Source organism: Lipophrys pholis (genome assembly GCF_963383615.2).
Source record: "Lipophrys pholis genome assembly, chromosome: 1".
NCBI classification, from domain to species: domain Eukaryota; kingdom Metazoa; phylum Chordata; class Actinopteri; order Blenniiformes; family Blenniidae; genus Lipophrys; species Lipophrys pholis.
Window position 1 is genome coordinate 9,139,796 of NC_137635.1, and position 26,507 is coordinate 9,166,302.

At 44.9% G+C, this 26,507-nt stretch overlaps 6 protein-coding genes across 12 annotated transcripts; 4 read left to right on the forward strand and 2 right to left on the reverse strand.

Moving 5' to 3' along the window:
* Positions 1–463: 463 nt before the first annotated feature.
* uqcc4 (ubiquinol-cytochrome c reductase complex assembly factor 4) lies at positions 464–2,869 on the forward strand. Its single transcript, XM_080488526.1, has 2 exons — positions 464–663; positions 1,482–2,869. Exons 1-2 carry the CDS (start codon positions 584–586, stop codon positions 1,804–1,806), a joined length of 405 nt encoding a protein of 134 aa, XP_080344652.1. The 5' UTR covers positions 464–583; the 3' UTR covers positions 1,807–2,869.
* A 211-nt stretch (positions 2,870–3,080) lies between these two features.
* h3f3d (H3 histone, family 3D) lies at positions 3,081–4,738 on the reverse strand. The gene is made up of 4 exons (XM_080488518.1): positions 4,671–4,738; positions 3,790–3,932; positions 3,520–3,673; positions 3,081–3,436 (listed from the first exon to the last, which is right to left on the reverse strand). The coding sequence occupies exons 2-4, from the start codon at positions 3,915–3,917 to the stop codon at positions 3,308–3,310; spliced, it is 411 nt and encodes a 136-aa protein (XP_080344644.1). The 5' UTR covers positions 3,918–3,932; positions 4,671–4,738; the 3' UTR covers positions 3,081–3,307.
* Positions 4,739–5,423: 685 nt separating this feature from the next.
* Positions 5,424–7,528, forward strand: cUnh8orf33 (chromosome Un C8orf33 homolog). Of its 4 annotated transcripts, none has more exons than XM_080477279.1 (5): positions 5,424–5,458; positions 5,801–6,234; positions 6,318–6,408; positions 6,498–6,644; positions 6,735–7,362. In XM_080477279.1, the coding sequence occupies exons 2-5, from the start codon at positions 6,028–6,030 to the stop codon at positions 6,941–6,943; spliced, it is 654 nt and encodes a 217-aa protein (XP_080333405.1). In that variant the 5' UTR covers positions 5,424–5,458; positions 5,801–6,027; the 3' UTR covers positions 6,944–7,362. The 4 variants fall into 4 exon arrangements, with proteins under 4 accessions (XP_080333405.1, XP_080333402.1, XP_080333404.1 ...); XM_080477276.1 differs by having other exon boundaries at positions 5,427–5,665; positions 6,735–7,528; XM_080477278.1 differs by having other exon boundaries at positions 5,438–5,563; positions 6,735–7,528.
* Positions 7,529–7,852: 324 nt separating this feature from the next.
* Positions 7,853–13,669, forward strand: anks3 (ankyrin repeat and sterile alpha motif domain containing 3). Of its 2 annotated transcripts, none has more exons than XM_080463504.1 (16): positions 7,853–7,922; positions 8,507–8,696; positions 8,778–8,976; positions 9,781–9,902; positions 10,000–10,081; positions 10,458–10,575; positions 10,670–10,819; positions 11,150–11,275; positions 11,365–11,480; positions 11,554–11,718; positions 11,786–11,910; positions 11,995–12,136; positions 12,215–12,488; positions 12,555–12,626; positions 12,705–12,796; positions 12,888–13,669. In XM_080463504.1, exons 2-15 carry the CDS (start codon positions 8,530–8,532, stop codon positions 12,785–12,787), a joined length of 1,941 nt encoding a protein of 646 aa, XP_080319630.1. In that variant the 5' UTR covers positions 7,853–7,922; positions 8,507–8,529; the 3' UTR covers positions 12,788–12,796; positions 12,888–13,669. The 2 variants fall into 2 exon arrangements, with proteins under 2 accessions (XP_080319630.1, XP_080319631.1); XM_080463505.1 differs by having other exon boundaries at positions 12,947–13,669.
* Positions 13,670–14,532: 863 nt separating this feature from the next.
* On the reverse strand, positions 14,533–22,036 carry wdr24 (WD repeat domain 24). Of its 3 annotated transcripts, none has more exons than XM_080479200.1 (11): positions 21,984–22,036; positions 20,137–20,215; positions 19,049–19,533; positions 18,785–18,962; positions 18,022–18,694; positions 17,485–17,597; positions 17,281–17,408; positions 17,067–17,171; positions 16,640–16,977; positions 15,573–15,757; positions 14,533–15,399 (listed from the first exon to the last, which is right to left on the reverse strand). In XM_080479200.1, the coding sequence occupies exons 3-11, from the start codon at positions 19,527–19,529 to the stop codon at positions 15,231–15,233; spliced, it is 2,370 nt and encodes a 789-aa protein (XP_080335326.1). In that variant the 5' UTR covers positions 19,530–19,533; positions 20,137–20,215; positions 21,984–22,036; the 3' UTR covers positions 14,533–15,230. The 3 variants fall into 3 exon arrangements, with proteins under 3 accessions (XP_080335326.1, XP_080335327.1, XP_080335328.1); XM_080479201.1 differs by having other exon boundaries at positions 20,137–20,212; positions 21,725–22,036; XM_080479202.1 differs by having other exon boundaries at positions 20,137–20,212; positions 21,984–22,034.
* Positions 22,037–25,369, forward strand: LOC308119472 (uncharacterized protein). The gene is made up of 6 exons (XM_080479490.1): positions 22,037–22,101; positions 22,212–22,363; positions 24,267–24,360; positions 24,481–24,640; positions 24,761–24,913; positions 24,996–25,369. Exons 2-6 carry the CDS (start codon positions 22,230–22,232, stop codon positions 25,190–25,192), a joined length of 738 nt encoding a protein of 245 aa, XP_080335616.1. The 5' UTR covers positions 22,037–22,101; positions 22,212–22,229; the 3' UTR covers positions 25,193–25,369.
* The last annotated feature ends 1,138 nt before the right edge of the window (positions 25,370–26,507 follow it).

The window sequence follows — 26,507 nt, forward strand, 5'->3', positions numbered from 1 at the left end:
ATCTGTGTTGTTTCTGATTGGTCAGCAGGGGAGACTACGTCAGCGGCCGTCATTGAAAAAAAGTAAACATGTGAAACGCAGTAATACAAATTTTTAAATGACGATTGGAAAAATAAACAAATGAAATCTGTCAAACACCTAAAATTAAACAATTTCGGACTATAAAAGAAAAAATAATACGAGAGAGTGTCATACCTATTCAATATTAGGAGAGGAGGGAGGATTAAATCAGTTTTACTTATTCCGTTCTTTTTCTTGTTTGTATGTGATTTAATTGTGTTTCATACCATGGTTTTGATATTTTCAGGAAGAAATAAACGATAAAAAATATATATTTACGTTTATAAAATATAAGGTGACAAATGTCTTTAAAAAAGAAACATTTTGAACGAAAATGGAAATGATCAAAAAAATTATCACGCCGAAGCGGAACATATAATCGTTCCGCACGCCGCTGAACCCGGAACAACTTTAGCGCTGCACCACAATGTGTTACATGACCTGATCAAGGATTTTTCTCCCAGGAAACTCGTCTTTCTTCGACCTGTTGCTGTTTTGTTATAAAATGAGCAGTTGACCAGAGATGTCTCTACATGTCGGACGTGTTTTAAACGGAGTGAGACGAGCTGGATTGTTCCCCCAGAGCGCCTTGGCAGCGGAGAGGTGAGACTGAATCATCTGGATTAAACAAACATGTCGGTGGACTACAGCCACTGTGTGATCTGACCCTGGAGGTTTTTAAAAACATTTTAGGATTACGTGATTCGTGAGGAGACACAGAACGTTTAGTATCTGAACTTTTATCGAACAAAACGGGTAAAACTGATCACTTAATGTCAAGTGTTTATATTTTCGTGTTCAGGTCTCATCTCAGGGTTTTATCTACCGAGTTATAACAGAATAAAAAACACTTTATGAATGCCAGATGGATTTTTTTACTGTGCTGCTACACACAGAATAATATATATATAATGAATACAATGTTAAAATATCAAATCAATTATAATAAAAATTAAGTCAGTAAATATTTATATGTCAGGCTACACGGTAGATCAGTGGTCGCCTCACTGCGAGAATGTGTTCTTGTATTCAAATACCAGCCAGACTTTTCTGTGTGGAGTTTGCATGTTCTCCCTGTGTGCGTGTTTCCCTCCCACAGTCCAAAAACGTGCATGTGAGGTCAGTTGGAGACTCTAAATTTCCAAAGTTGGGAAACCAATGGCCTTCTTTAGTTTGTCGAGCCTGTTGGTGTCGGCCTCCATCAGCCTGCTGCATGTAACAGCGGACAGAGCTCGCCATCCTCTACTGTACTGTCAGAACACCTTCAGCATGGTGCGGCAGATGTTGAAGGACCTCAGAAATGTTAGATAAAGGGTACACAAAGCTGTTGTCTTGACATTGGCCGATATAATTAATTGATTTTAAACTATTATCATCAGAGACATGGTCTAACCTGAAACATCCTTGTTCTTCTTTGGCAGAGCGCTAAGAAATGCCCGGTCTCTGGCTGTGACGATGTCGGCCCGTTCCAAAGCACCCACAGACGAGGACAAGCAGCCGGACGAGCCCATCAAGTTCACCACCAGCAAAGCCAGCCACCGGAGCTGGAGGGTGGACAGCTCCATGGGGAGCCAACACGAGCGGCCCTGGTGGAAAGTGCTGCCCATCAGCCTGGTGTTCACCGGCCTCATCCTGTGGTGTGTGTTCCGAGACGAGACTGACATTGACTCCCAGCTGGAGAAGCAGCTGTATGAGCGCATACCCGGCCTGCTTTCAGAGGAAGAGGAGGCACGAGAAGAAAAATAAATCTCCTTAGAAAGTGTGGAACTTCAGATGTGTATATATTCAAGTTGTATTTATAAGTGAAATGCATCTCCATGAAGGACACCAAGTCATAATTCTGAACCTGTGGAGATAAAACAGTCACTGACTTTTAATAGGTTCAGTGTGATTAAATGGGAGGGAGTGACTAAACTTTCTATTGCATTACTATTGTACTGACTACACCTTCACCTGTGGAGGACGACGTTCGTTTAACCTCTGCAGATGTTATTCAAACAGCAGAGGATCGCGCTCGCCACCGTGCGGCAGATGTTGCCTCACAAAACTACATCTTTTCCACGTGTAAAGGGCTCCAGTGTATTGTCGATGACCACCCCCAAATTTTTACCCATTCACAATGGACCTACCGTATTCTGGAGAAGGAATAACCAGTGCCCCGAGGTCTTTGGCTTAATGGGTCTTGTTTGCAAAAATTGGTTTGTGTATAGGTCAGGGGTCTGCAACATGTACAACCAAGAGAAAGTTTTCCACCAATTCAAATTTACTTGAAGCTGCAAAACATGTTTTAAAATTAAGCCAGCGCAGCTGCCAAAGGTTCCATATGTGGTTTAGAAACACTTTGAAGTTTCAATTACAATTTAGGATGGAAAATGTTTCACTATATTTAGTGTTTCTGTACCTGAATTTAGCCTCATTCTTGAGCATTTGAGACAATTCTAGAATAGAAAACTTTAGTCCCAGAGGGAAATTTCAATTATTGGTCTACGCAAGCATCAATATCTACAACCATCAGTACAACTGACTTAAAGCAGACAGGCCCTTAACGTTAAAAGTGCAGTAGTCGATTTGTGTAACCAAATTAAGACAAAATATCAATTTATGCAAGAGTCAGTGACCAGTTAGTCTTATTACCTTAAGGACAGTCTCAAGTTTTGCCTCAACCTCTGTAAATTCAAGTCACAGTAGTTATTGTGCATTTTTCCCCCAGTTACAATTCACAAGAAAATGTTTATCAAAAAGTTATTTGTTAAGGCTTCATTGAGCCACAGGTTGTTTTAAACATCAAGCATAAAGGACTCCAGCAGTTTGAGGTAGCGGAAAGTTTATTTACAGCACAGGAAATCCTATGACATGCACACACAGGATTGAATGGTAGAAATCGGTATGAGAGGCAAGAGCCAAACCAAGAGTATAAAGAGCTGCAGCTATGGTCTGGAGTCCGGGAGAAAGCTTTAGAAGCTCTCCCTCCCCAGTCAGTAAAACCGACCCAATAGCAGACAAGCCCTCAAAACAATGTGAAAACCTGAGAAAGGGAAGTGGAATAGTTGATTTAGGTATCCACAGAAAAATGAAGCTCTACAGTGAACATGATGGGACAAATCAAGTGAGAAGTACAAAAAACTATGCCAGATACTACAGACAATCTGTCAAGTGGAACACATGCTGGTAATTCAAGATCTATAAAACAAAACCCCGGTCATTCTCACCTCCCCCCCACTAAAAAGATAAAACCCAAAACTAGCATTTATGCACGCTCTCCCCTAATTCGCCTGGCCAGCTGAATGTCCTTGGGCATGATGGTGACCCTCTTTGCGTGGATGGCGCACAGGTTGGTGTCCTCAAACAGCCCGACCAAGTAGGCCTCACTGGCTTCCTGCAGAGGAGGAGGAAAATTCGGTAAGAGGCCCCAAAAACTACTTACAAACTGCACAATATACAATAAAACAAACTTCTCACCTGGAGAGCGCCGATCGCTGCACTCTGGAAACGCAGATCTGTCTTGAAGTCCTGGGCGATTTCCCTGACAAGACGCTGGAAGGGCAGCTTCCTGATCAGCAGCTCGGTGGACTTCTGGTACCGACGGATCTCACGGAGAGCAACGGTACCAGGCCTGAAATAAGAGTGTCATTAAAGACAATGAAATATGATCGTAATCTTGATTGTCACAGCTCTCCAGTCAGTCTTCCTCTGACCAGGATCAACAGTGTGTATACGAGAGGTTCCGACCTGTATCTGTGGGGCTTCTTAACTCCGCCGGTAGAGGGCGCACTCTTCCTGGCCGCCTTGGTGGCCAGCTGCTTCCTCGGCGCCTTTCCTCCGGTGGATTTACGGGCGGTCTGCTTAGTACGAGCCATTTCTCAGCCAAAGAACTGGAAAAACAAACAGACCATCATTCAAACGAGTCTGTTGAACCGCTGCCAGGCTTTAATTGCCGAGGCTCGTCAGTGACACTTTCGTTTTTCCGCCTTTCACAACAAACAATCACATCGTCACCACCATCACTCTTCATCACAGAGAAGAAATAGAAGAATCATCACATTGATTCAAGATGTAAATACATCTGTGCAAGTTCCCGCCATAGTTCACTTAAACGTGAGGCGACAGAGACTCAGTGGGCAGCCTCCATGCTGTCGTCTGTGTGAATGAGTCAAAGTGAACAGTGTGTGTGTGTGTGTACGAACGGCTGTAAAGCCTCGCCTCCATTAAGCTCCAGGGCACACACACGTTTCTGTCTACAATTTAAAGCTAGCATAGACGGCTGCAAAATGGCGCCAGCCAAGGCGCCCCCCCCCCACCCGCCCCCAATCACCGCCGAAAAAAAACCAAAACAAAGGCGAGGACTAATTCCAAAAATATCTCTACTTTACCACACACTTTAGTTTGGAGTCACTATGTTATGAAAATGAATAATAAAGTGAGGCTAAACTCGGCTAACAGTTAGCTCGTGGCCATGGCGCTCGGTTTTCTTAACATAAAACGTTTGCCAACAAACAACAAATCTGAAGGTTTTCTGACCGCAAATAAAGTGGAATACATCTTAGTAATCACCAAGATCTATACTAAGTCTCTAATACTCTAAAAATTTGTTAAAAACACAAATTTCTTACCGTTAATGTTGTCGGGGAAAACCCACGTAGTCCTGTCGCCTGCTGTTTCGATTACACCCCGAAAGGCCGGGGCACCGTAATTTATACCCTGAGGTTTTAGTCCCGCCCTACGGCTTACCTGATTGGTCTGACGCAGGTCCCGAGTCAGATATGATTGGTTCTGAAAAGAAGGCGGACTCTCTGCTTCTGAGTTTGAAGTGGAAAGGAGCAGAAAGAGAATATAACAAATGTGGTTTGCGCGGAATTCTACGCGCCTAAAACGACCCCCATCATCAGCGTCTGGGCCCAGTCCCTCAATATTTATCAAATGTTCCATGTCGCACGCTGACTCATTCGTTTGATCAAACAGACAAAGCAACGCTGTCTTTAAAAAGGAATAGCTCGTTTTATTATAACGAGGGAGAAATCACCATCACATGCCCCGTTTTGTCGCTGAAATACAGGCAGACGGCGCGTACATCAGATCTGGAAGCACACACAACTCTCTGGTGTTGTTTTTAAACGATATCTCCATCGTTTAAAGGAACAAAACACTATAAATAAAGTCCATGTTCGTATTTTTAAGTTTTCCACCTCGACTCGTCCTGTTCCTGTATTTTCTATCGTCCGCGGATTTTCAATCTTAAATAATATCGGTATTCTCTGCGTGTAGACATTTTTTTATTCTATCATTTGTTATATTTATTAAATTTCAAGTAATTTTTTTAGTGGTTGACGTCATAGTACGTGGAACTTCCGCTCTTCGGGACATGTGTTCCATACGGACTGATTTTTGAGTGACACAGGTGGTAAGTTGGATGTGACATGTTTTGGAAGCTTTGTTAAACTAAAAGAAGGAATTTTCAAACGTTCGAGAGTTCGTTTTCAACGTTTTGGAGCTTTTTGAACCTGAGGTGAATTTCCAAAATGTCTGAGAGCTAAAAGTAAACGACTTGGAGCCTTTAAGGTCAAACCCCGCAGAATCAGCATGAACGAGCAGACACAGCTATTTATAGGTACATTTTCACGCTTTATTTTGCACAATTATCTCAAGTAATGGATTTTATTTTTCTTATTTACTGGTGCATGTCAGCATTTGTCTGCAATATGAAGTCAATGATGTTTCCTGCCTTTCCTCCTGTATTCAACAGATATTGAACCCAAATCCAATTCCTTGGCACCGGCCGAGAGGCGACTCTGGAATCACAGCGACAACACCTTCAGATTTAACTTTGTCACGGACGGCTGTCCAGCATCTCAAGAGAAAACATCTCCATCTAACGAGAACGAGCAAGAAACAAGCCACGTATCCTTCACGGGGCAGGGTTCTTCTTTTGCCTTCAACTTTCATATCCCCTCTGACACGGCGGACGAAAACATGGAAACAACCGAGAGTGCCTCTTCTTCTGGCAGCCAACAGAAAGTCCAGGAAGAGAAACCTCTTTCGCAGGAGGGAACCTCTCCGTCTTCATCGTCTGTGCAATCAAAAACAAAGAAGAAGAAGAAGAAATCTGGAAAGAAGAAGCCTTCGAGTCCAGAGCTGCAGAAAAATCCATCTGAGGAGTGTGAAGGAACCGAAGAGCCAGTGAGTGTTCAATGTCGTTAAAGCTTAAGACCAATCTTAGGTGATGGGTCTTAAGCTTTATTATCATTGTTTAATGTCTTTAGAGTGCCGAGGAGCAGCTGAACAGGCAGCTTGACTGGTGCATCGAGCAGCTGGAACTGGGGCTGAGGTCTCTAAAAGGCACACCAAAACAGAGTGAGTGTTTTTTCCATCTCTCTCTTTCACTCAGCCGACCTGTAGCTCTCGATGAAAGATGTGGGAGTCTGAACGCTTCTGTGTTTCAGAGGAGGAGGCGTCTCGTGCTCTGAAGACGCTGCGGAGCCCCAAGGCTCCTCTGGTCAAGAAGAGACAACTGATGAGAGCGATGACCGGAGACTACCGAAAGAAGATGGAGGAAGAGAAGAGCAAGCAGTTCAAGCTCGTTCAGAGTGGTGAGTGGATCCTTGAGAAATTCAAATTGACTTTCACCTGCACGAGTGTGCGATGAGTCTGTGACTGATAGCGCTTCCTGTCCCTGACAGAAATGGCCTCGGCTCATGTTAAAGTCGTCTCCGATACACCAAAGAAGTCCCTTTTCCACAGAAAGGCTGAAGTTAAAGCTCAAGCTGCAGGGGAGAGCGTACAGACACCTGGAGCCCCGGGCGCAGAGCCGGCGCCACACACTGACCAGCAGAAGCAAAATTTTGTCTTTGTTCCATCAAAGGAGGAGTTTCAATTCAATTTTCTCTGATTCGTCCCCCTGGAGGGAAACTCTTCATTATGCGGTTTGTTGGAATCAGTCTGATGTGAACCGAATGCTGGTCAGTGTGCTGCAAACACAAACCAACTGCAACAAAGAGATTTGAAGAAAAACTGTCACCACAAACTCAGTATTTCTCAAAACCTTCTATTTCTTTCTGTATTTACTTTTGTAAATAAAAGCTTCTTTTTTGTAACTTTTGTTTGGAATGTTTTTTTCTTCACTATAACACTTCAATTTTCCACTGAAGGAGTTTCATCATTTTTCCTTTTAATTGACAGTTAAGTCTTTTTAATCTGCTGGTAATTCCTGTTAATTCATGTTGACTGAAATGTATAAGGTTTATTTTAAAATCACCTCCACAAACCTTTCAGTAAGATTAATAAAGTGGGTTCTGATGTGAAAAGTTCCAACAGTTTTGGTTATTTTCCATTTCTTATTCCATCACAATAGAACTGATTTGGTGGAAGATCATTGAAATATCAGCGTGTGAAATTGATAGTTTTATGAGACGTGAAGTGATACCTGCTTGGAGATTTTAAGTCATATCATCAATAAAAAGTATGTTTTATGTTTATCTCAGGGGTATTAATCATGTGTTTGTGATAAGTTTAGAGGTTCGTCCTGTTTTTTTTTTCTATTATATTTCTCCCATATTAGTTTCTCTCCACAAAGTTCATGTAAAGCTGATCTCTGAGCAGTCAGGATCTCTAAAAGAGTTCTAAAAGGAAATATAAGTTTGAGTTATGAAGATTTCTAGGAATAAAGTAAAAGAACACATTAAAAACATTAAATTCCATCTGTATTAGTGCCATGCTCCTCCTGATCGGTCACATTAATGTTTCTGGTTGCAATGAGAGGTTTTTCCAACAGGAACGGGCGGGGTGAGGCTTTCAACACGGACACTTTAGAGTGTGACACACTGAAGGAGGAAAGTTTCGGCTGGAGAAAACAAACTTACCTTCAAACTGTGAGATTTTTACCTCGTTACATCAGTCAGCACTGCGAATTTTCTGTGTATTTGTGTTACCGTTTCTTCGGCTCCGTGAGTTCGTGTTACTCCTGGTTCGTCTTGTTGTCTTACTTCGCTTTGAAAAGTTGAACCGTTATCTCGCTAAGCTAACTTAGCACAGGATAGAAAATATCTGGTAAAAGTACATAAGGAATAATCAGCCATAGATTTAAAGTGCTTTAGAGATGTATATAAGTATAGGTTAATGGTTACCAGAATAACTGAAACCGTCGCTGTCTTCTTCAGTGCTGTCTGGTGGTTAGATAACATTAATTCCCAGTAGTTGCGTTAGTGAATGGTGTTTCGGATTAACTGGGTTCCCTGTTAAATAATGACCGACTTGTTTTAGCGTCTGTCGTTGCTGCTGGCAACAGTAGTTGTAAGATTCACAAATCGTACGACACTTAGAAACTGTATTGTAAAAGTGGTTAAATGGCGTTCGCTAGACGAGGCTGGGGTTTTAACATCTGCGAAGGACGTTGGAGAACGCTGGTCACCAGTTAACAGGGAAACCAGTTGATCTGTAACCGTGTCGTCTCCAGGCGCGAGGAGGAGAGCAGACAACATGTCTGAGTTGAGTGATGAGGCCAGTGAGAGCGAGCAGCTGGGCGCCAGCCTGACCCTGTGGCTGGGAGAGTCCCTGGTCCGGCCGGAGGAGCTGGACGTGCCGTTGGACCTGCACACCGCCTGCTCCATCGGGCAGTACGACGTGGTGGCCGAGTGCATTAAGAAGTCTGCTCCTCTCCTTCACACATTCAACTTGTTGCTGTGTAGAACTCCACAGCTCACGGTGTGGCACGTGTCTGTCCGCAGGCGGCAGGTGGACCTGAACGGGAAGAACGTGGGTGGATGGAGCCCGCTCATGTACGCCTCCTACATCGGACACGACAACATCGCGAACCTGCTGCTGGAAGCTGGTGTGGATGTAAACGCGACCACATCCAAAGGTCTCACTCCACTGATGCTGGCAGCAAGCTGTGGCAACGAGAGCATCGCTTACTTCCTGCTTCAGGTGTGTACTGTCAGGAATCAAACCCTGGAAGGAAGATGGTACTCAGACACACCTCGCTGGTGAACCCAGTGGTTCTTTGTGTGAGGAGCGGGCCTCCATCAGGGGGAACAGGAGAAGTCTGGAGGCTCGTCATCCATGCGTTGATAACCCAAGTAGACCTATTAATAATACAGAAAGTGTTTGTGGATCCACTCAGACCTCTTTCAGTCCCATGAACACACTGGGATGCACTGCTCAGTCCAACACACATGTCCGCATCACTTTTGCTACCTCAACCATTTCTAAGAAAAACGTAACGCTGCAGACCGAGAAGCGTGTTGACTTCACCTGTCAGTGATCACAACCACACGCTGACAGATGTGTAGCTGATGAGTGTAAATCTGAAGATGCAGTGTTTTCTTGTTCGAGCTTGTTTATGTCTCATTTAGGTTGCCATTTTCCATCTCGAACTGTGGGTCTTTAAATTGGTCATAATTAGGTTGAAGCAGCTGCGACTTGTTTTTTTTTTTTTTTACATATTTAATGTGATCCATGAAAATCTAGAGCTGGTGTGTAGCTAGAGTTGGTGTGCTTTAATTTCAGTTGTTCAGTTTCAGTGCCACATGATTTGACTCATTTGCAGTTTTATTACTGCATATTACAATTTGAATAAAGCTTCAATCTGATGTCATATTGATATCTATTGAATAAACACATCCTTGAGCTACGGTGTTTAATTTTCAAGCCTGTTCACAACGCGGCTAATACAATGTATTCCTATTGGCACTCATGTTGGATTTTTCCTTTTTTTTTTAATTCCCCCAGCAAGGTGCTGATTTGGAGCTGAAGGACTCTCGAGGCTGGACGGCTCTGTTTCACTGTACGAGCACGGGCCACCAACAGATGGTGAAGTTCCTGCTGGACAACAATGCTGACACCAACGTCAAGTAAGCTTCATTAAAAACCACAAGAGTTCAGTGAGAGCTGCTCTTGTCTTTCAGTTTTTCAGCATTTTCTTTTCTTTTCCTGCCTTGTAATCTGCAGGGAGCCGGCTTCGGGCTTCACTCCTCTAATGGAGGCTGCTGCTTCTGGACATGAAATTATTGTTCAGTACCTCCTTGATCATGTGAGTATGTGACCGTCTACAAACACTATCGCTCTTAGTTAACTTTCATTGTTGCAGCAGCGAGTCGACAGTAATAAAGAACAAAAACGATAATCCATAAAGATGTAAAGTTTGCATAAAAGCTGAACACCGTAATTTCCGGACTATTGAGCGCACCTGAATATAAGCCACACCCACCAAATTTAAAAAGAAAGGTCGGCGTTACGTGATGCACCTGAACGCATCACCTATGTATTGGAGGCATGAAGTTAATTTTAAAAAATCCATAAATTAGCTGAGTCATTGTTCAAAGCGTGTGAAAAAAAAAAAAGTAGCGACTTATAGTCTGGAAATTACGGTACTTGTGAAGCCTCGTGACAGAAACATTTGATTCCAGAAGGTGAAAGCAGACGACCGTAACGCTAAAGGAGAGAGCGCCCGCGCCTTGGCCATGATGTACGGCTACACAAAGATCGTCAGCATCATTGACTCACGATCTCCAAGAACAAAAGCAGGTGCTTTCTCTTGGATTTTTTTATTTTATTATTTGGAAATCAACAGAAATTCCAAGACTTTGTCGATTATTCTCATGGATTTGTCTGTGCTCAGGGCACTTTGAAGATCTGAGCTCCTCGGAGGACTCGGACAGCGCGCCACAGAGGACCAGGCCCAATCGGAACCGAGCTAAAGGCGTCAGCATCCACGACGGGCCTCAGGCCATCGCCAAGTTCCGAGTAGGAGGCCCCAGCAAACTGTGTGGTAGTGTCACATAACATATCCACACCCGTCTCCTTGCTGAGCCACTGAATTAACTCAGTGGTTTTTGCCGTCATCATACTCTAGGTCATATGGAGAGTTTTACTTTTAGTCCTAAAACACTGTTATCAGAGAAATTATGTCAGCAGACAGATTCGCCTGGTGCTGAAAGCTTAAATTAAGATGACCTCTACACTTTATTTCTGAGTAAATTCATGCCGTCAGTGGATTTTGACCAGTTGGAAAAAAGCAGTCTTGGTAATTGTACTCATCAGTGGACGTCCGTGTGATGTCCTGGCTGTCATTTCTTTAAAATGACCGTTTCATCCTCAGAGCCTCCTGCTGCACTGCCGGGCTACATGACATTTCGTGATATTGGAGAACAGAGTGAGGACATTTGCAACCGCGACGTGACGTCGCCCATCAACGAGCTGGACGGCCAGAGCAACAGCAGCAGAGGTGAACAACACGTGTAGAACAGGAACCCAGACGCAGAACTCAAACGGTTCCACGTGGTTGAAATGATTGTTTTCATGCTAACGCCACAGACGACAGTCCGTTCTTCGACCACGACATGCCCACCATGAGGAGGAGCAGCAGCAGCAGCGAAGGCCTGCCGAACGCCGTCGGCCTGAACTGGGAAGGCTCCGTGGAGAGTAACGAGGTAAACACACGAGTCCAGATTTAGCCTCGTCACTAGTTTGTGATGACAGGACGATCACGTCTTCGTCTGCCAGGACTCCGACCAGTGCAAGAGGAGCAGCTCTCGCAGAGTGAACAAGAGTCACCACTCAAAATGCAAGAGTCGCCACGGTAACAACGGAGCAGCTCACGCCAGCGGGACGGGGAACAGTGGAACGTGCGCACACGTTGGGCCTCTGCCCTCCTACAGCGGTCCACAGGCATGTCAGCATCCACTCAGGCCACGTCCTGGTCTGTGTGCCTTGTTTAAATCCTTTATTCCGCCAGGACCTGGCAGAGTTCCTGGAGCAAATCGGCTTCTCCAAGTATCTCCCGCTACTCGAAGAGCAAGACATCGACCTGCGGATATTTCTCACTCTGACAGAGAACGACCTGAAAGAAGTCGGCATCACGTAAGATGGGCGAGATTTAAAATGGTCGCGTCATGATTGTGTTTTCTGATGGAATGAGATGCTGAGTGCAGTCTCCACCTGCAGGTTGTTCGGACCGAAGCGTAAGATGACATCTGCCATCGCACGGTGGCACAGCAGCGCTCGACCACCAGGGGACACTCTGGAGCAGGCTTACGCAGACCAGCTTGAAGCCAAGATGCAGGAGATGGCGATTCAGCTACACAAGGTGACGACGACACTCTGCTCGCCTTAATTGATATTTTTGAGCTATGATTAGATTTTACTCATACCTATGTGCTTTTAGCGCTGCGAGGAGGTGGAGAGCCTACAGAGCCAGGTGTCTCAGGAGAAGGAGCTGCGCACGGTGATGGAGGGCTGTCTGATGGAGGATAAAATGGCGTGGAAGAGGGTCCACACCGAGCTGGTGGAGAACCACCGTCTGGCTCAGGACATGAACGCCGCCCTGCTGAGGGCGAGAGCCTGTCACGCTGAACTGCTGTCCTGTTTCACTGCAGACGGGAACAGCGGCTCCTCCGCCGGCGAGACCGATAAACAAAAAAGCATCTCTGGTGGTCAAGGTGAGTTCAGCTTTAACAAGCAGGCGACCTCCTGCTGACAGTCAGTGACTGGTCATGTTGTTGTAGGTGGAGACGGCTCACTATGCTCCGGTCCTGTGGCTCTCATGAGAGAGCTGGACACCTATGAAGAGGAACTGGGTGAGAGGAAGTTGTACTCAGTGATTGAAGCGGTTGTTTGTTGGCTTCAGTCTAACGCTGGTTGTTTGAACTCCGCAGCAGCGACTCTGCAGACGATCCTTCAGAGTCTGAGGCGACTGAGCGCCCCCGAGAAAGTCTCCGACAGCTGGGAGCGGCCGTGAGCTTTTCAGGTGACGACACACTTTAAATGGAGAAGTTTGAGAAAGTCTTCAGCGACCAAAACAAGTGACACGCTTTTTAAAAAAAAAACATATTTTGAAGGGGCGTCTGCCAAAACAAATCGACGGAGGGTGATCTAACCACCCGGAATAATCTCGCAGAATCGGGAGAAGGCCGGCGACGCCGGACCAGAGCAGCTCGGCGAGGGAAGCAGACCAGCTGCTGGTCTGAGATCAGCTGACCGGCCGGCGCTCGCCACGGAGGACGGGTCGGGCGCAACACGGCTGATTCAGAGGAGAGAAACTGACCCTCCTGTTTGTGCAGGTGAACGCTGCTCAGAGGAGGCGGCCTGGACGTGGATCAGAGGCTGGAATACTGTGATGTGATTCTCCAACTTTGTGAAAATGAAATGGTTTTAAATTATGTTCTAGCTGTTGGACTGAGGGGTATTCTGTAGTAGTGGAGTACCTGGAATGTGTTCTGCAGAGTAACTCATCCTTTCTATTGAAACGTCCTGCTGAATGACAGAAATGTGAGAAGTTTGTCGGGTTTAATGCTTCACAAAGAGACACTTTCCATCTATTGTGCTGTAACTGTGTAAAAAAACATAAAGCTGAATACATCAGAAAAACCTGACAGCTTAGTCCTTCAATCCTCTGAAATCTTTGAATTACTACAGTTTATTTGGATGAACAACGCCTGGAAATTCATGGTCGGAGCTTCAGCATCATTTTAAAAGTGACTTAGGGGAGAAAAGTTTGTCATTTTTTACTTTCTACAGAGATGTTACTAAAATGTAATCGACTCCTGAGAGTACCTGTCCCAGCATTCATAATTGGAGTCAAACGAAAACCTGACTGATTAAAACAAACGTGCAGAAAGCGATTTCAAGAGTGTAAAATATATCAAGTGAAATTTGAGTGTGTCTGCCTGGCTGTTTAGAGAAACCTTTTTAACCGTCTTATTTTAGGCTAAAAATACAATATTTATAAATGATCATCTTCTCAGACAGTCCAGCCTCTGATGTTTGATTATAGCTGCTGGCTCAGATCGATAAAGTGTCCAGTATTTAAAGGGTTAAAGCTCGGTGCAGTCAGAGAATCCCCCTCCTGATTGTTGGGATCTTATCATGTGGAGAAGATCTGAAAATCCTCCATTGTGCCCAGAGCTTTGGCAGTTAATCGCTGCGATGGCAGTTAGTGTGCAGTAACAACCTTGGCAGGACGAGGACGTTGGCTGAGTTTAGCTCCAGCAGCTGATCCGTCCTCCAGCCTGCAGGTTTCACACACAGAAGACCGTCTACTGTCGTAACACAACGTAGAAACAGGGTGAAGCCTCGATCTCTGAAGTTCTGATATCAAACACAAGCGGCTCCGTATTGATGCTCGTCAGTCGGCGGCAGAAGTTGAAGACAAACACTGGTGAAGCGCCGAGACGTGATCTGGATGTAGTCTGGACACACGCTGTGTTTGCTGGCCTCCGCACTGCCACGCCTCGCATTTCGCCAGAACCAACCACAGCAGAGGAACAACATTCTGGACTGGAGGCGAGACGAGTTGGCCGGATGCCAGTTGGGATTTGTGGGCCCTGGAGAGTCTGGTAGTGTGAGGTAACATGAAATAAGCGTCTCTCCAAAGTGCCTCCGGGCAGGACGATTTACCTGAAGAGGTTGAATGAAAGACGCAAAGTCTTTCTTCCATGTTGGAGACAAAACGCTCCAGTCGAACGCAGGACAACTCCAAAGAGAAAAGTTCAGTCTGTATTGCTTTAATCAAGAGCTGTTTCTCTTAATAATATAAATTATTGCAGCAAGATCTACAGTACTTCAAAAATATTCATTATGTACAAACATTAACAGTCTCTTTAGTCCAACCAAACATCTGCGAGTTTCACTGAGCTGTTAGGAGATAAAGGACAAGGCAGGAAAACACTTTGAACATCGACTCAAACACTCCCGACACTAAATGCATCTCATATTCAAATCACAACGAGATGGTACTTTTAATAGGTTTCTGAAGACTTCAAGTTTGTGTTTTCACCTCAGGACCATTTAGAACTTTGTATGACCTTCGTTTGCAGTGTTCAGGGATGAAAGTTTGTCATGTTGGATTTTATTGGCAGAAGCCTGCTGCTGGTGTGAAAACGGAAGAAAGTCCCGTCTGCACTGAGGGTCACACTCACATTCTTACTCCCGCTTATCATCACAAAGAGTCTGGGAATAAAGTAAAAATATTTGGCCAAAACGAGGTCAAGCTTTATCTGATAGCGATCCGTTCACAGACGATGCATTCAAAGTGCAGGTGTGAATGAATTTAGTCTGCAAATCTGAACGGGTGTGATTGTATGTGCCTCTGGAGAGGCCGTGTGACCCTTTTCTTCCCGGGGGTTTTGGTCTCCCGCCGGCGCTGCTCGGGGGTGAAGAGGAACCAGCGGCGAGAACAGCGGTCAGGTGTACTCACACAGGTGACCGCAGCCGGCGGGACAGTGAGCGCTGCTCTTCAGCCAGTTCATCATGTGCTCCAGGTGTCCGCCGTGGCTGCAGCCCTGACACCACACGAACAGCCCCTTCACCACGTGGTGGCACACGGCGCAGACGCTGGCACACTGGTGGCACCTGCAGGAGGGACACGTGGCGCCCGTCAGAGCGCGTCTCAACAACCTCCGACAGGCTTGAATCCACAAGTCGGCCCATCGATTTAATCTATTGATTTACCTCAATCTTTTGTCTTCCCACAAGCAGTTTCAGTTTGTGGTCAGAGTCTATCGGGTCGTGGCCGGTGTTCGTACCTGTCACATATCCAGCCCTTGTTGCTCATCGGCCTCTTGCAGTTGCTGCAGTTGATGTGCAGCGTTGTGGAGGTCTGGTTCAGGCAGGTGATGGCGCTGCACGTGCTTAACTTGATCACCTCGTTGGACACGTTCCACAACTCGAACCGCTGCAGCAGGTCGATGTAGGACATGTACCAGTGCTCCTAAAATACATTAAAAAAAATAAAAAAAACATTTCCCGTCAGCAAATGACAAACATACAAAAAGACTTCGAGATCATTACATTTGATTAATGCCATCAAATTGATTAGTCTGCAAATAAAAGTGAATCACAAATCATGAAACTTTATTTAAACTTCTGTCTGAAGCGATGCAGGATTCAGTTTGAGTATTGTCTTTAATTTATTAGTCTATTAACTCCATTATGACTAAATTGACTGTATGTATTTAGATTTTATGATTTGTAAAGTGAGTGTGCCTCTTTTATAAGATAATCAACCTTCAATATCTGGCAGAATATTCATAAATAATATTACTAGAGTTTTTGACTACTGAAAAGCTTGTTTGTGCTTGTATCTGGTGCTGCGTATGTCCTCTGGTAATCACTAGTATTTGGGCATAAAGTAGGACTGGACGATTTGGATCCCCCCTAAAAAAGAAAACTAGATTTTTTAAAGACAAATTCAAGTTTCAATTTGATTCTCAATTTTTTTCTCTCAATGCACTCAAGTGCAACTTTATTGCAGTGATTGTCCTCAAAGTTAAAATGCATATAAACAATCCCAAAATAAAAAGTAAACGAGGCTCCGTCATTCAACAAATTCAAGTTTTAACTCAGGTTTAAGCAAAAGTGCAACAGCAACTACAGAAACCCACAAGGAACGGTAGAACGAAACGCGGAAATGCCTCAAATTTCATTAATGGAGTCAATCGATCTTCTGCCCAGCCCGAACATAAAGCTTTATTTAGGTTCCCACCAGTAGTTTTCTCTATCAGACACGGAAAACTGATGAAATATGTAAATGCTGCAGCATTTCAAAGACGTTGAACCACATTTAAGGAGACAGCAGTGTTTCCCGTCTGACCTGTGTGAGGTCATCGATCTCTTTACGGATCCGATCTCCCAACACGATGAGCACCGACACGGCCATCTGCACGTCGCCCTTCTCTGCGTAGTAGGACAGCATCTCCCGGACGATGGGGCAGAAGAAGCTGGCGGGCAGGTGGGGGCTGTACAGCGGCTGGGAGATGGAGATGAGGGAGAAGGACTCGATGGGCGTGAGGCAGGTGACCTCGGCCTCGTTGCCGCTGACGTGCGGCGAGTCGGCCTTGTCCTGCTGAAGGTGCTCCGGAGCGGACGGGTTGTCTACGATCTCGTGGCGCAGCTGGAAGGCCTCCTGGGGCAGCGGGTACTCCGGCTCCTCTGTTGGCGACAAAACAAGCTCCCACAATATTCCACAGAAGGCGGGCGAGCGCGGGGGCAGACAGAACGAGTGAGTGACGCCTGCTGACCTGTTTGGTTGTCGTGCTCCATGGAATAGAGGTCGTCGTCGTCTAACTCGGCGTCGCCGAACATATACTCAGCCTGGCCCTCGCTGCCTTCGGTCTCCTCGTTTTCTAAGAATGAATCAACGAGTAGACGTTTAACATCCAAGGACCAAAAAAAAAAAAAAAAAAACCCCAAACAAAATTCATTAGAAATTCTCCAACTGATGTCAGAGTTCACCTTCATTGTTAGTGTTGATGTGTGAGTTTCCCGGCTCCAGGTGAATGATGTCCTGCCTGTTCTCGCCTTTGCTGCGGTCCAGCCGGCCCTCCGGCCCCAATCCTGAGCCCAGATCCTTCATGCTGAAGCTGAAAACACCAAACCTCAATATCAATGTGTTCGGCCTGAGCGTTTCTGTAATGACGCGACGCGGAGCTTGTTTACCTGTTCATTAAAGGCAAAGTGCCGAGTTTACTGAGGCTCTGGTTCAGACCAGGTGTGGTGAGGTTCGCTGGGTCTGAGAACATAATTCTCAACATGGTCCATGTAGTGGAAACCTTCAATTTAGATAAAAAAAATAAATAAAAAATACGATTATCCACAACACTCCACAATACATGACTGCGTTTACAAGTGTGCAAGAGTTATGCACCTGTGCTTTTAGTGCAACTCTTGTATTTGTCCAGCTCCATTAAGGTACTGTTTACATGCTCTACTGCTCTCTGGACAAAATAAACAGCCTTTCATGCTCTTCTCCTGCTCTGTCTCTCACCGTCTGAGTACTTTGTGTATCGGTGTGTTTTTCCATTTTTAGATATTTTTCAAAATCTGAAATTTGTTGTCCTGTTTAGTTTCATCTGCTCACTTCTCTACTTTATTCCTCGTGTTGAAAGACAAACTCCGGGCCCGACAACACAAAGATAGTTTGTTCCCATTAACCTCCAGACTCTGTTCCCGCTGACCCCACCAGTTTCCGCTCACCTGAGGTCTTTTGAGCTCCCGCGCCACCTTGGCGTTGTGATCACACAGCTCGGTGAATGGCTTCCCACTGAGGAGGTAGAGTTGTGCCGTCTTTACAAACCAGTCCATACGGTTACTGTCCAAGTCCGTCTCGAAGACGCTGAGAGCGCTGGACACGTGGGCAAACTGCTCTGTCGGGTCGGGCTTTTTAAAGAAAAAGATGGGGTAGCGGCGGTCTCCCCCGGGGTACGGCTTCCTGTTGGCGTCACTGCTGATCAGACTCTCCTTGGCGGCGAAGGCCAAGTCGCCCAGCAGCCCGAAGCACAGACCCTCGGGGTTGGCCTTGTCCACGGGACGGGTGGCGTCTCGAAACATGTGCTGGTAGAGGGTGCTGTCTTTGGAACCAGAGAGGAGGAAGTGGGGGTCATGCTGGTGGCGCCACACGATACCCGTGGTCACGTCTTTGTGCTCCTCAAAGGTGGCGAAGGGAATGAAAGGCCTGCGGACGTCCCACACGTAGATGTTGTGGTCCACCATCATGGAACAGGTGGCCAGGTGGAACTTCTTCTCGGGCCGCCATTTAACTCGCGCCACTGACGCAATGGTTTGGACGCAGTAGATCTCCTTGGCTCTATTGGTGGTCATGTCCCAAACCTTCACCATCTTGTCCCTGCCTCCTGTCGCCAACCAGCCCCTGGAACACAAACACGGCGGGCGGCAGCAGCTGTCAGGAAACAGGAATCTCACGCTTTCGCCACGTTGAATAGTCCCTTTTCTCTCTCACCTGTCGTCAGGATGCCAGTCGCAGCAGAACACGGGGCCGGTGTGTGCGGTGAACATCCTCTCGTAGCGGTCCGGGCGCCTGATGTCCCACAGCTGCACGTTGCCATTTTCAAAGGAGGCGGCGAATGTGAAATAATCCTTCATGCTAAACTGCACGTCCCTCACACTCTCCGACTGACCTGCGAGAATCAGAGAATCCGTCAACGCCAAAGGCTGAAAAAAAGCTCATCTTGAGGAAACTATATTTTCACCTAAATCGCACTACCTGAAAAAGTGCTGACGGACTCTTTCTTGCGCAGATCGAAGCACTTCATGAATCCGTCCTGCGAGCCGCTCAGCAGCATGTAAACCTCCGTGGGGTGGAAGCACACCTTGTTGACGGTGCGTTTGTGCTCCGTGAACAGCTGGTCCTGTTTGTTGCGGGCCGGTTTCCCCAGGTTCCAGGTGACCACGGCCCCGTTGGTGGCGGCCGTGGCCAGCAGGTTCTCCTCCATCTGATGCCACATGACGTCGGCGCAGCTGAAGTTCAGCGACGGCTTGCGGCCGACTCGGAGGTTCAGCTTTTCCACAAACTGCTCCTCCTCCAGCGCGTAGATCTTGAAGATGTTGCGCCCGGCTACGACCACCTGCGTGGCATCACGGCACACGCTGATGGCGTTGGCGGGCGCGTCCAAGTGGCAGAACATAGTCCGGCCACTGATGGTGTTGCTGCTGAGGGCAGTGGTGACGCGGGACATTTTCTCCATGTTGCTGGAGCAAACAGGAAATAGAGATTTTAATAAACATGTTTTGCTTTCTCATCTCATAGAGAGTTCCGCTGGATCACATATTTTCTCCCTGGCTTGTGTGTTTTTATTGTCCAAAAACCTGCATTTGAAGGTAATTGATCACTCTAAATTTCCTGACTTTGAATGTGAGTCTCTTTGTTTTTGCTCTGTGAAGTCGAAGGTGCATCCCGCCTTCACACATGGATGGACGGATGTGTTGTAGTTTAACCACTAAACAAGCTTCAACATTGTGTATTCATCCATCTTTGGGTTGTAAGGCACTGAAGCAGATTCTATCTGACCCGGGGAGAAGAGCGGACATCCTGGGAACGACACGACTCCGTCACAGGACAAACACTGAGAAACAGTCTCACACACCCACAGGTAATTTAAAACCACCAAATAACCTCAAGGACCACAGGCAAAAATGTAGAACATCGTCCTTCATACCAACTTTTCACCAGCAGGGGGCACTCGTGCTAAATGAAGATTTGTCCTCGGTGCAGGGGGGAGGGAGGCGGCAGTGCTCAACAAACCAGGTAATGAACAGCATCACAGATCATCATGAAACAGCTGTAACACTCACTGGATGAGGAACCGACGGCCCCGTCAGTGTCTGCAGCTGGACAGACACCTCTTCATGTGCTCCCATGAGAAACAACCTGCTGGGGAGAGAAACATGTCAGCAACACAGTGCAAAGTGATCTCAGATACTGTAGGGAACAAACAATAAGACCGGGGATGAAACGCTCCTGAAAAATAAACTTTGGTAAGCCCAGTCAGTGGGTCACGTCTCCATTAACCAGGTAAACAGGTAAAAAAAAGAAGAGCGAGAGAAAATGACGGTTTGTGAAATGGTTAGATTCAAACAAAAGTCATTGTGTCTGAACACGTCTGAATCAAACCTTAGGTTTCTCTAATGGAAACAACATTTTAATGTACAAGCTAGAGAGCTCTTAATACTGTGTGGGTTAAACTGACACAGTGGTGAAGGCTCAACATTTTCCCTAAAGAATTTGATATTTTATTACTTTGATATCAGTAGTACACAGTTAACCAATAAACACCAACTGGACTCAAGTCAGTTCAACCCTCTGATTATTTCACATCTGCACTGGAACCACATTTCACACAGGACTGATTTATGTAAAAAGGATTCTAGTTTTATGTTAGGATAATAAAGTTACTTTCACCTAAGTAAACTTTTAAAAGTTAGTAAAAGGTGTTTTAAACCAATAATATCCAATAAAATGTCTCGAATTACACATATTAAAAAATTCATTGCAAAAGAAATAAATCGTCATGCAATGCAGCTTTTAGTGGAGGGTTACTGAGTACCAAAGTGCAACAATACTAATCTTTTTCCCCAAGAAACAGTTACACTATTGGGACTAACTAGGCACAGTAAGATAAATGAGAGATACTGAAGTCAAAGCAAAGAGAAGAATGAATCAGAACTGGTCTGCATTTGAATGAATACTCAAAACGACACCTATTTCAATGTATAGCACAACCATACATTGGTTATTAACAACTTAAACTTGATCAGTTTTAAGAAATATAAAGAATGGATCAGTGGTTAGCGCTCTCGCCATCATGGGTTTAAACACTGGCATTTGTATTTGCCATTGTTTAAACCCATGAACTCCACAGAACGCTGGACCAGTCCAGTCACAGTGAGTTGTGATCGGCTCCTTGAGACCCTGAACAGGATGGAAGTGGGACATAAGTTGAATAAAGAAACGACAACAATAGATGGATAAATAGAATACGGATGGCTAAAGAACACAAGGTATTCTTCAAAGATCATCATATATTGATGTGATTTTACTGATATCATTGCAGGTTTAAACTAAAACCTCTAAATGAAGGCAAATATACTTACTTATGTCAAACTACTTTTCACTACAACATGAAGCCATGAAGTAACATGCGGAGAGAATCATTTGACATGAACCTCAGGGCACCGATCACATTATTTCTTATTGTAATAGAAATAAAAATGTTTAAATTCACACAGGTCGGTTTGTTTGTTTTGGATGGACCAGGAGCAGTGAATATCTCCAAACATCATGTGCACAAACAAACAAGCTGTCAGGTGGAAGGAAACCCTCTAAACAATCATCTTCCACTTTGTTATTGGCCATTTTTGACTCTGTTGTGTTCATACGTACTCGGCAGCTGGCTGACTGTCGGTGCTTCTCACTTGGTGTTTTTTTATTACTTGGAGGATCTACAAACAGCTAAACTCAGCTCGCGACAGGAATGTGACGCTAAGGCTAAAATGCTAACTTAGCTATCGATCACTTCTGCAGAGACAAAACTCTCGGACATTGCTGTTATTCCTTAGACACACACATACAAGTAATACGGATCTATTCGACGGGTTAAATGTGCCCGAAGTTTTAAACTACAGTATTAAAAGGGACAAACCTGTTCTGAAGTGGCTAACTGCTTGCGGCAAAGGAAATGTTTTGAAATCCCGCGAGATCTTGCGAGAGTAACGGAAGCGCCTCTCGACTGCTGGTTTTCGTTTTCCCTCCAAACTAAAGTAGTGTTTATTGAGCGATATCCATACAGTTACTGTAAAACACTTAAATCAATTTAATGCCGCCGTGCTGTCGTCGAATCCCGTTAAACCGGTGCTTTGTTTGTTTGCAGGTGACGTGAGCTGCTGACATGAGTGCTCTGTTTACCTGCGAGGCTCCGGCCGCATGGAGGAGAGTCTGGGATCGATACTGGGATGTGGTGGAGGCCAGAAGCGTCAAGGCGAACGGCAAGACGGCAGGGAAGCTGCTCCACCTCGACAAGTGGTAATCCTGATCATGTTCCCTCCTGAAAGCCGAGAAAACACGTTCATGTCCAGACTCAATGGGAAGGGACGTTCCACAGTATAATGGACTGACGCTTTTCTAATTGATAACGTCCCAATTTATTCTAAACTAATAATTTTGAATCAGAAGACATGAAAAAAAATGTTGTGCAACATCACGATATAACTTAAAATAATGACAAAGTACAATTTGGATTTTAACGAGGTCATATTAAATAGTTTTTCAACACTTTCACATGGGTCTCGTTGCTTCAAAAAGGTTGTATTCAAAGTTTATTACCCCAAATCCAGCTTTTCCTTGATTTTCATCCATTTGAATATTGGATCATAGGAGCTGCATTCAGAATCTGCTGTGTCTGTGTGAGCTGGACTGACTCCGCCCACACATGCCCATCTTTTGAAGAAGAGGAAGTACTTTCTCTCGTGGTGCCATGTGCCTGAACAGAACTGCGTAATTGTGGGAGGAGTCAAAGAGAGGGCCTAACTTGATTGGGATTGGCTAAACCCCCGATGACACTATGTAGGGTTTGAGTTCTGATTGGCTCGTTGGAGCATAAACTTTTTTAAAACTGAAACAAGCCAGGGAGAGAGAGGACAGACTTTCTACACTTCTGGGGCATCATTCCAGGTATGGGGGCTATTCTTTCTGTTGGAAAATCATTTTAAAGTTTAAGTATCTACTATATTTGCATAAACACAATGTTTAAATTGACCTTTTAATTTGAAAATATGATGCGATAGTTTATTTCTATAGAACCATTCAGACACAAAGCTATTCACAGTGCTTTCCAAGGAAATACATCAAAACGAGGCCATTAAGAATCTTAATCTTAAGCATAAAAAAGGAGACTAAATATAGCAAGTGAAAACTTAATTTAGATAAAGGTAAAAAAATTGGTCAAGTCTATTGTTTAGGGCCTGATAAAAAGGTCTGGATGTTCCATATTCCACGAGTAAATCCGAGATGTATTCAGACCCGAGACCATTCAAAGCTTTATAGACAAGAAGACAGTTCTGAAGTGGATCTTTGACGCCCAGGCAGCCAGAGCAGAGACTAGTCCAAATTGCGACACCATGCTTGATCACAGTAATCATTTTGTTTCACAGATTTCACCGTCGCTCGGTGAAATCTATTGCATGTGTCAATAACATTTTATCATTTCTTACATAGATATAGCAAGAAATATTTAACACTTTGATTCATTCTTCAGCTATAAAATCATGAAATAACTGCAATATGGATCATTTTAAAAGATGGAAATAGATGGCACATACTTATGTTAAATCGTTTTGCTTTTGGGCCTCCAAAATGTCCAAAAGCAAGTATTTCAGTTTATATGTTCATGAAAAGATTTATTTCACCAACAGCAGAAGCTCTAGATTGTTCATAAAAAGACACAGCATGAGTTGAGTGTCATCATGTATCAAAGGCAACACACTGCTTTTACCTTGTAGTTCAGCTTATTTCTATTTTTTGTTTTATTCTACATTCACTTTATCATTTTGATTTCACATATATCACAAACACATAAGCACAGCTCAGATTGACTCACTGAGAGTTGTCGGACCAAAACCTGAACGGAAGATCACTTTAATTGTTACGTTCAGCTGTTTTGGTGCTTGAAGCTTTATCCAACTCACTCTTATCAGTTAACAAAAGCACAGCGACTCAATGAACTATTAAATCTTTATTTATCTTTGTGAATAACCACAATATATCCAGGGTTGCACGGTTGAATCTCTTGAGGGGCATTGGTGCGTTTTTTTATTTTTAATGAATGTTGACACATTATATATGGTGTTGTTGTGAAACGGGAATATTGTGATGACTTACCTTTATTGTAAATATAAGTTGCGACGTCACTCATCCCATTTCGTCACAGGTACCAACAGGAGCTGCCTGAGCTGATTTTAAGTCGACCCGACAAACACTTCACTCTGTCAGAGCTGGTGAAACTGATGGAGTGGAAGCTCACTGTAAGTCACTTGCATCATATTTGAAAAGTTGCTCTGCCTCCTACTCTGGAACTTCAGTCCTGTAGTGTGGCTGTGAAGCGTCAGCCGTGTCTCTCAGTGGCTCTGTGGACTTTGTGGCAGAGGGGGAAGTTCAGGCCGAGGCTGCAGCAGCTGGTGGCGTCCAACAGCGAGGACGCGGTGCAGGAATGCTCCAGAAAGGCTTTCAGCTTCCTGCCGGACGTGCCGGCGGCCATCGCAGAGCTCAGCTCCCTGAAGGGAGTCGGTCCAGCCACTGCGTCAGGTGGAACCACACACTGACAAACTCAGGAGCTGCCTGGACTCTCTGTTATTGAAATAGTTTGTATGCAGTCCATGGCTACACGCAGCCTGGCCGCGGTCTGACTGTCCACTTTTGTTGCAGCGGTCTTAGCTGCAGGAGCTCCAGAACAAGCAGCTTTCATGTCTGATGAAGCCACGGAGAGCGTGCCGGGCCTGAAGCCAGTGCGGTACACGGCCAAGCATTACGGCCTGTACCTCCTCAAGATGACCCAGAAGGCTCAAGAACTGAACCAAGGTAGGAGAAATGACACCTCCTTTGATTCATTTCTGGTTTTCCTGTTAATAAGTCAAATGTCTGCCGTCGTCGTCGTTGTCAGTGGACCCGCAGCGGGACTGGACGCCCCACAGGCTGGAGCTGTGTTTGTGGGCGCTGACCACAGACACGCAGCAGCAGCTCCGGATTCTGAAGGACGTGGACGTGAGCGGCAGCGAGAGCGAGAGCGGGCGCGAGAGTGAGCGGCGCTCAGATCCAGACACTGAGCAGAGGCCCACCAAGAAGCTCAAAACTGTTTAAAACCAGAGCGCCAACATACTTCATGAAAGATGCTTTCATCTCTGCAGCTGTTTAATGTTTTGACATATTAAAGCCTTTATATGAGAGAGAATTTGTTGATTTGTTTAACCGTTTATAGGGCGCTCACTGAAATACTTGAATGTGAAGTGGGTGTATTAAAGGTTCCCTTTCTGCCTGAGCCTGTTGGAAATCACAATCATTTAAAAAAAATAATAAGATCATTTAGTTTGAATGAAATCTGTTGGAATTGGGACATCTGTCATCTTTTATTGTTTATAGCTTGAACGTGTCTTTTATCTCATCTCTATAGAGTAACCAACCTTTTTCAGTCCAAAACCACTTTTCATGTCAGACAAAAGGCGAAGATCTAACGTCCACTCTGGCTTTAATTTTAAAACTTTTTATATTCTAAAATGCAGAAATCAATCCATGACTCATGCTGGATTGTTTTATTGCCCAAAACGTTATGCACATTTGACAACTGACATTTAAATTAATAGCAGAGTAGTGTGATGACTCTACAAATATGAGTCATTGTGGTTTAAGAAGGTTCCACCACAGCACAAGACGGATCAACCGTGACCTCTGACCTTTGGAGGTGCGCCTCAGTCACAGTGTGACGGCGGTGCCTGCAGCACATCAGTTCATTCACAGAGTCTCACAGTGTCTGTCAGTCAGATCCTCTGCTTTGACTTCATTATTCATGTAAAGAAACAGGTTCTAAATAACATGGTTCCCTTTGGAATGTGGTTTGTGTCGACTCCATCAGAAGTTTACCATTTTAATTCTTTCAGTCCAACAAGAATCTAAAATTCCTTAAATAATAAAGACATAAGAGGATGTAGATTAGATGGACCTTTATTACATGAACAAAAAATTTACATTTTCTTTCAAAAATTTACAGAACATATATTTGACCGGTTTGACACTGACAAAAAAAAGCATGTGCATTACTGACTAACCAAAAATGTGTTTTTAAACAATTGAAGGAAAAAATAACTAACTAACCGCCCTTTGTCTTAACATATATTGAAAAATGTCATGAACTGGCGTGTGACGTGCTCACGCTCTGTGAAGTCCATCACATCAGGGGCTATATCGTAGATCTCTTGTTCTTGATTGGACTGGCATCGGCCCCGAACTCGCTCCTGGTTCTTTTTGGTGGGAATAGCCCTACCAAGAGGGAACCTGGTCCGTGTGTTTCTGACATGATTTCTACTTGTAGTTCCTCCAAAGTCTAGAGTGACAAGCTTTGTTGATAACTGAGGGTCACAAAGGGTAGCAGAGGGGAAGAGTCAACACGTAGTGCCGACAG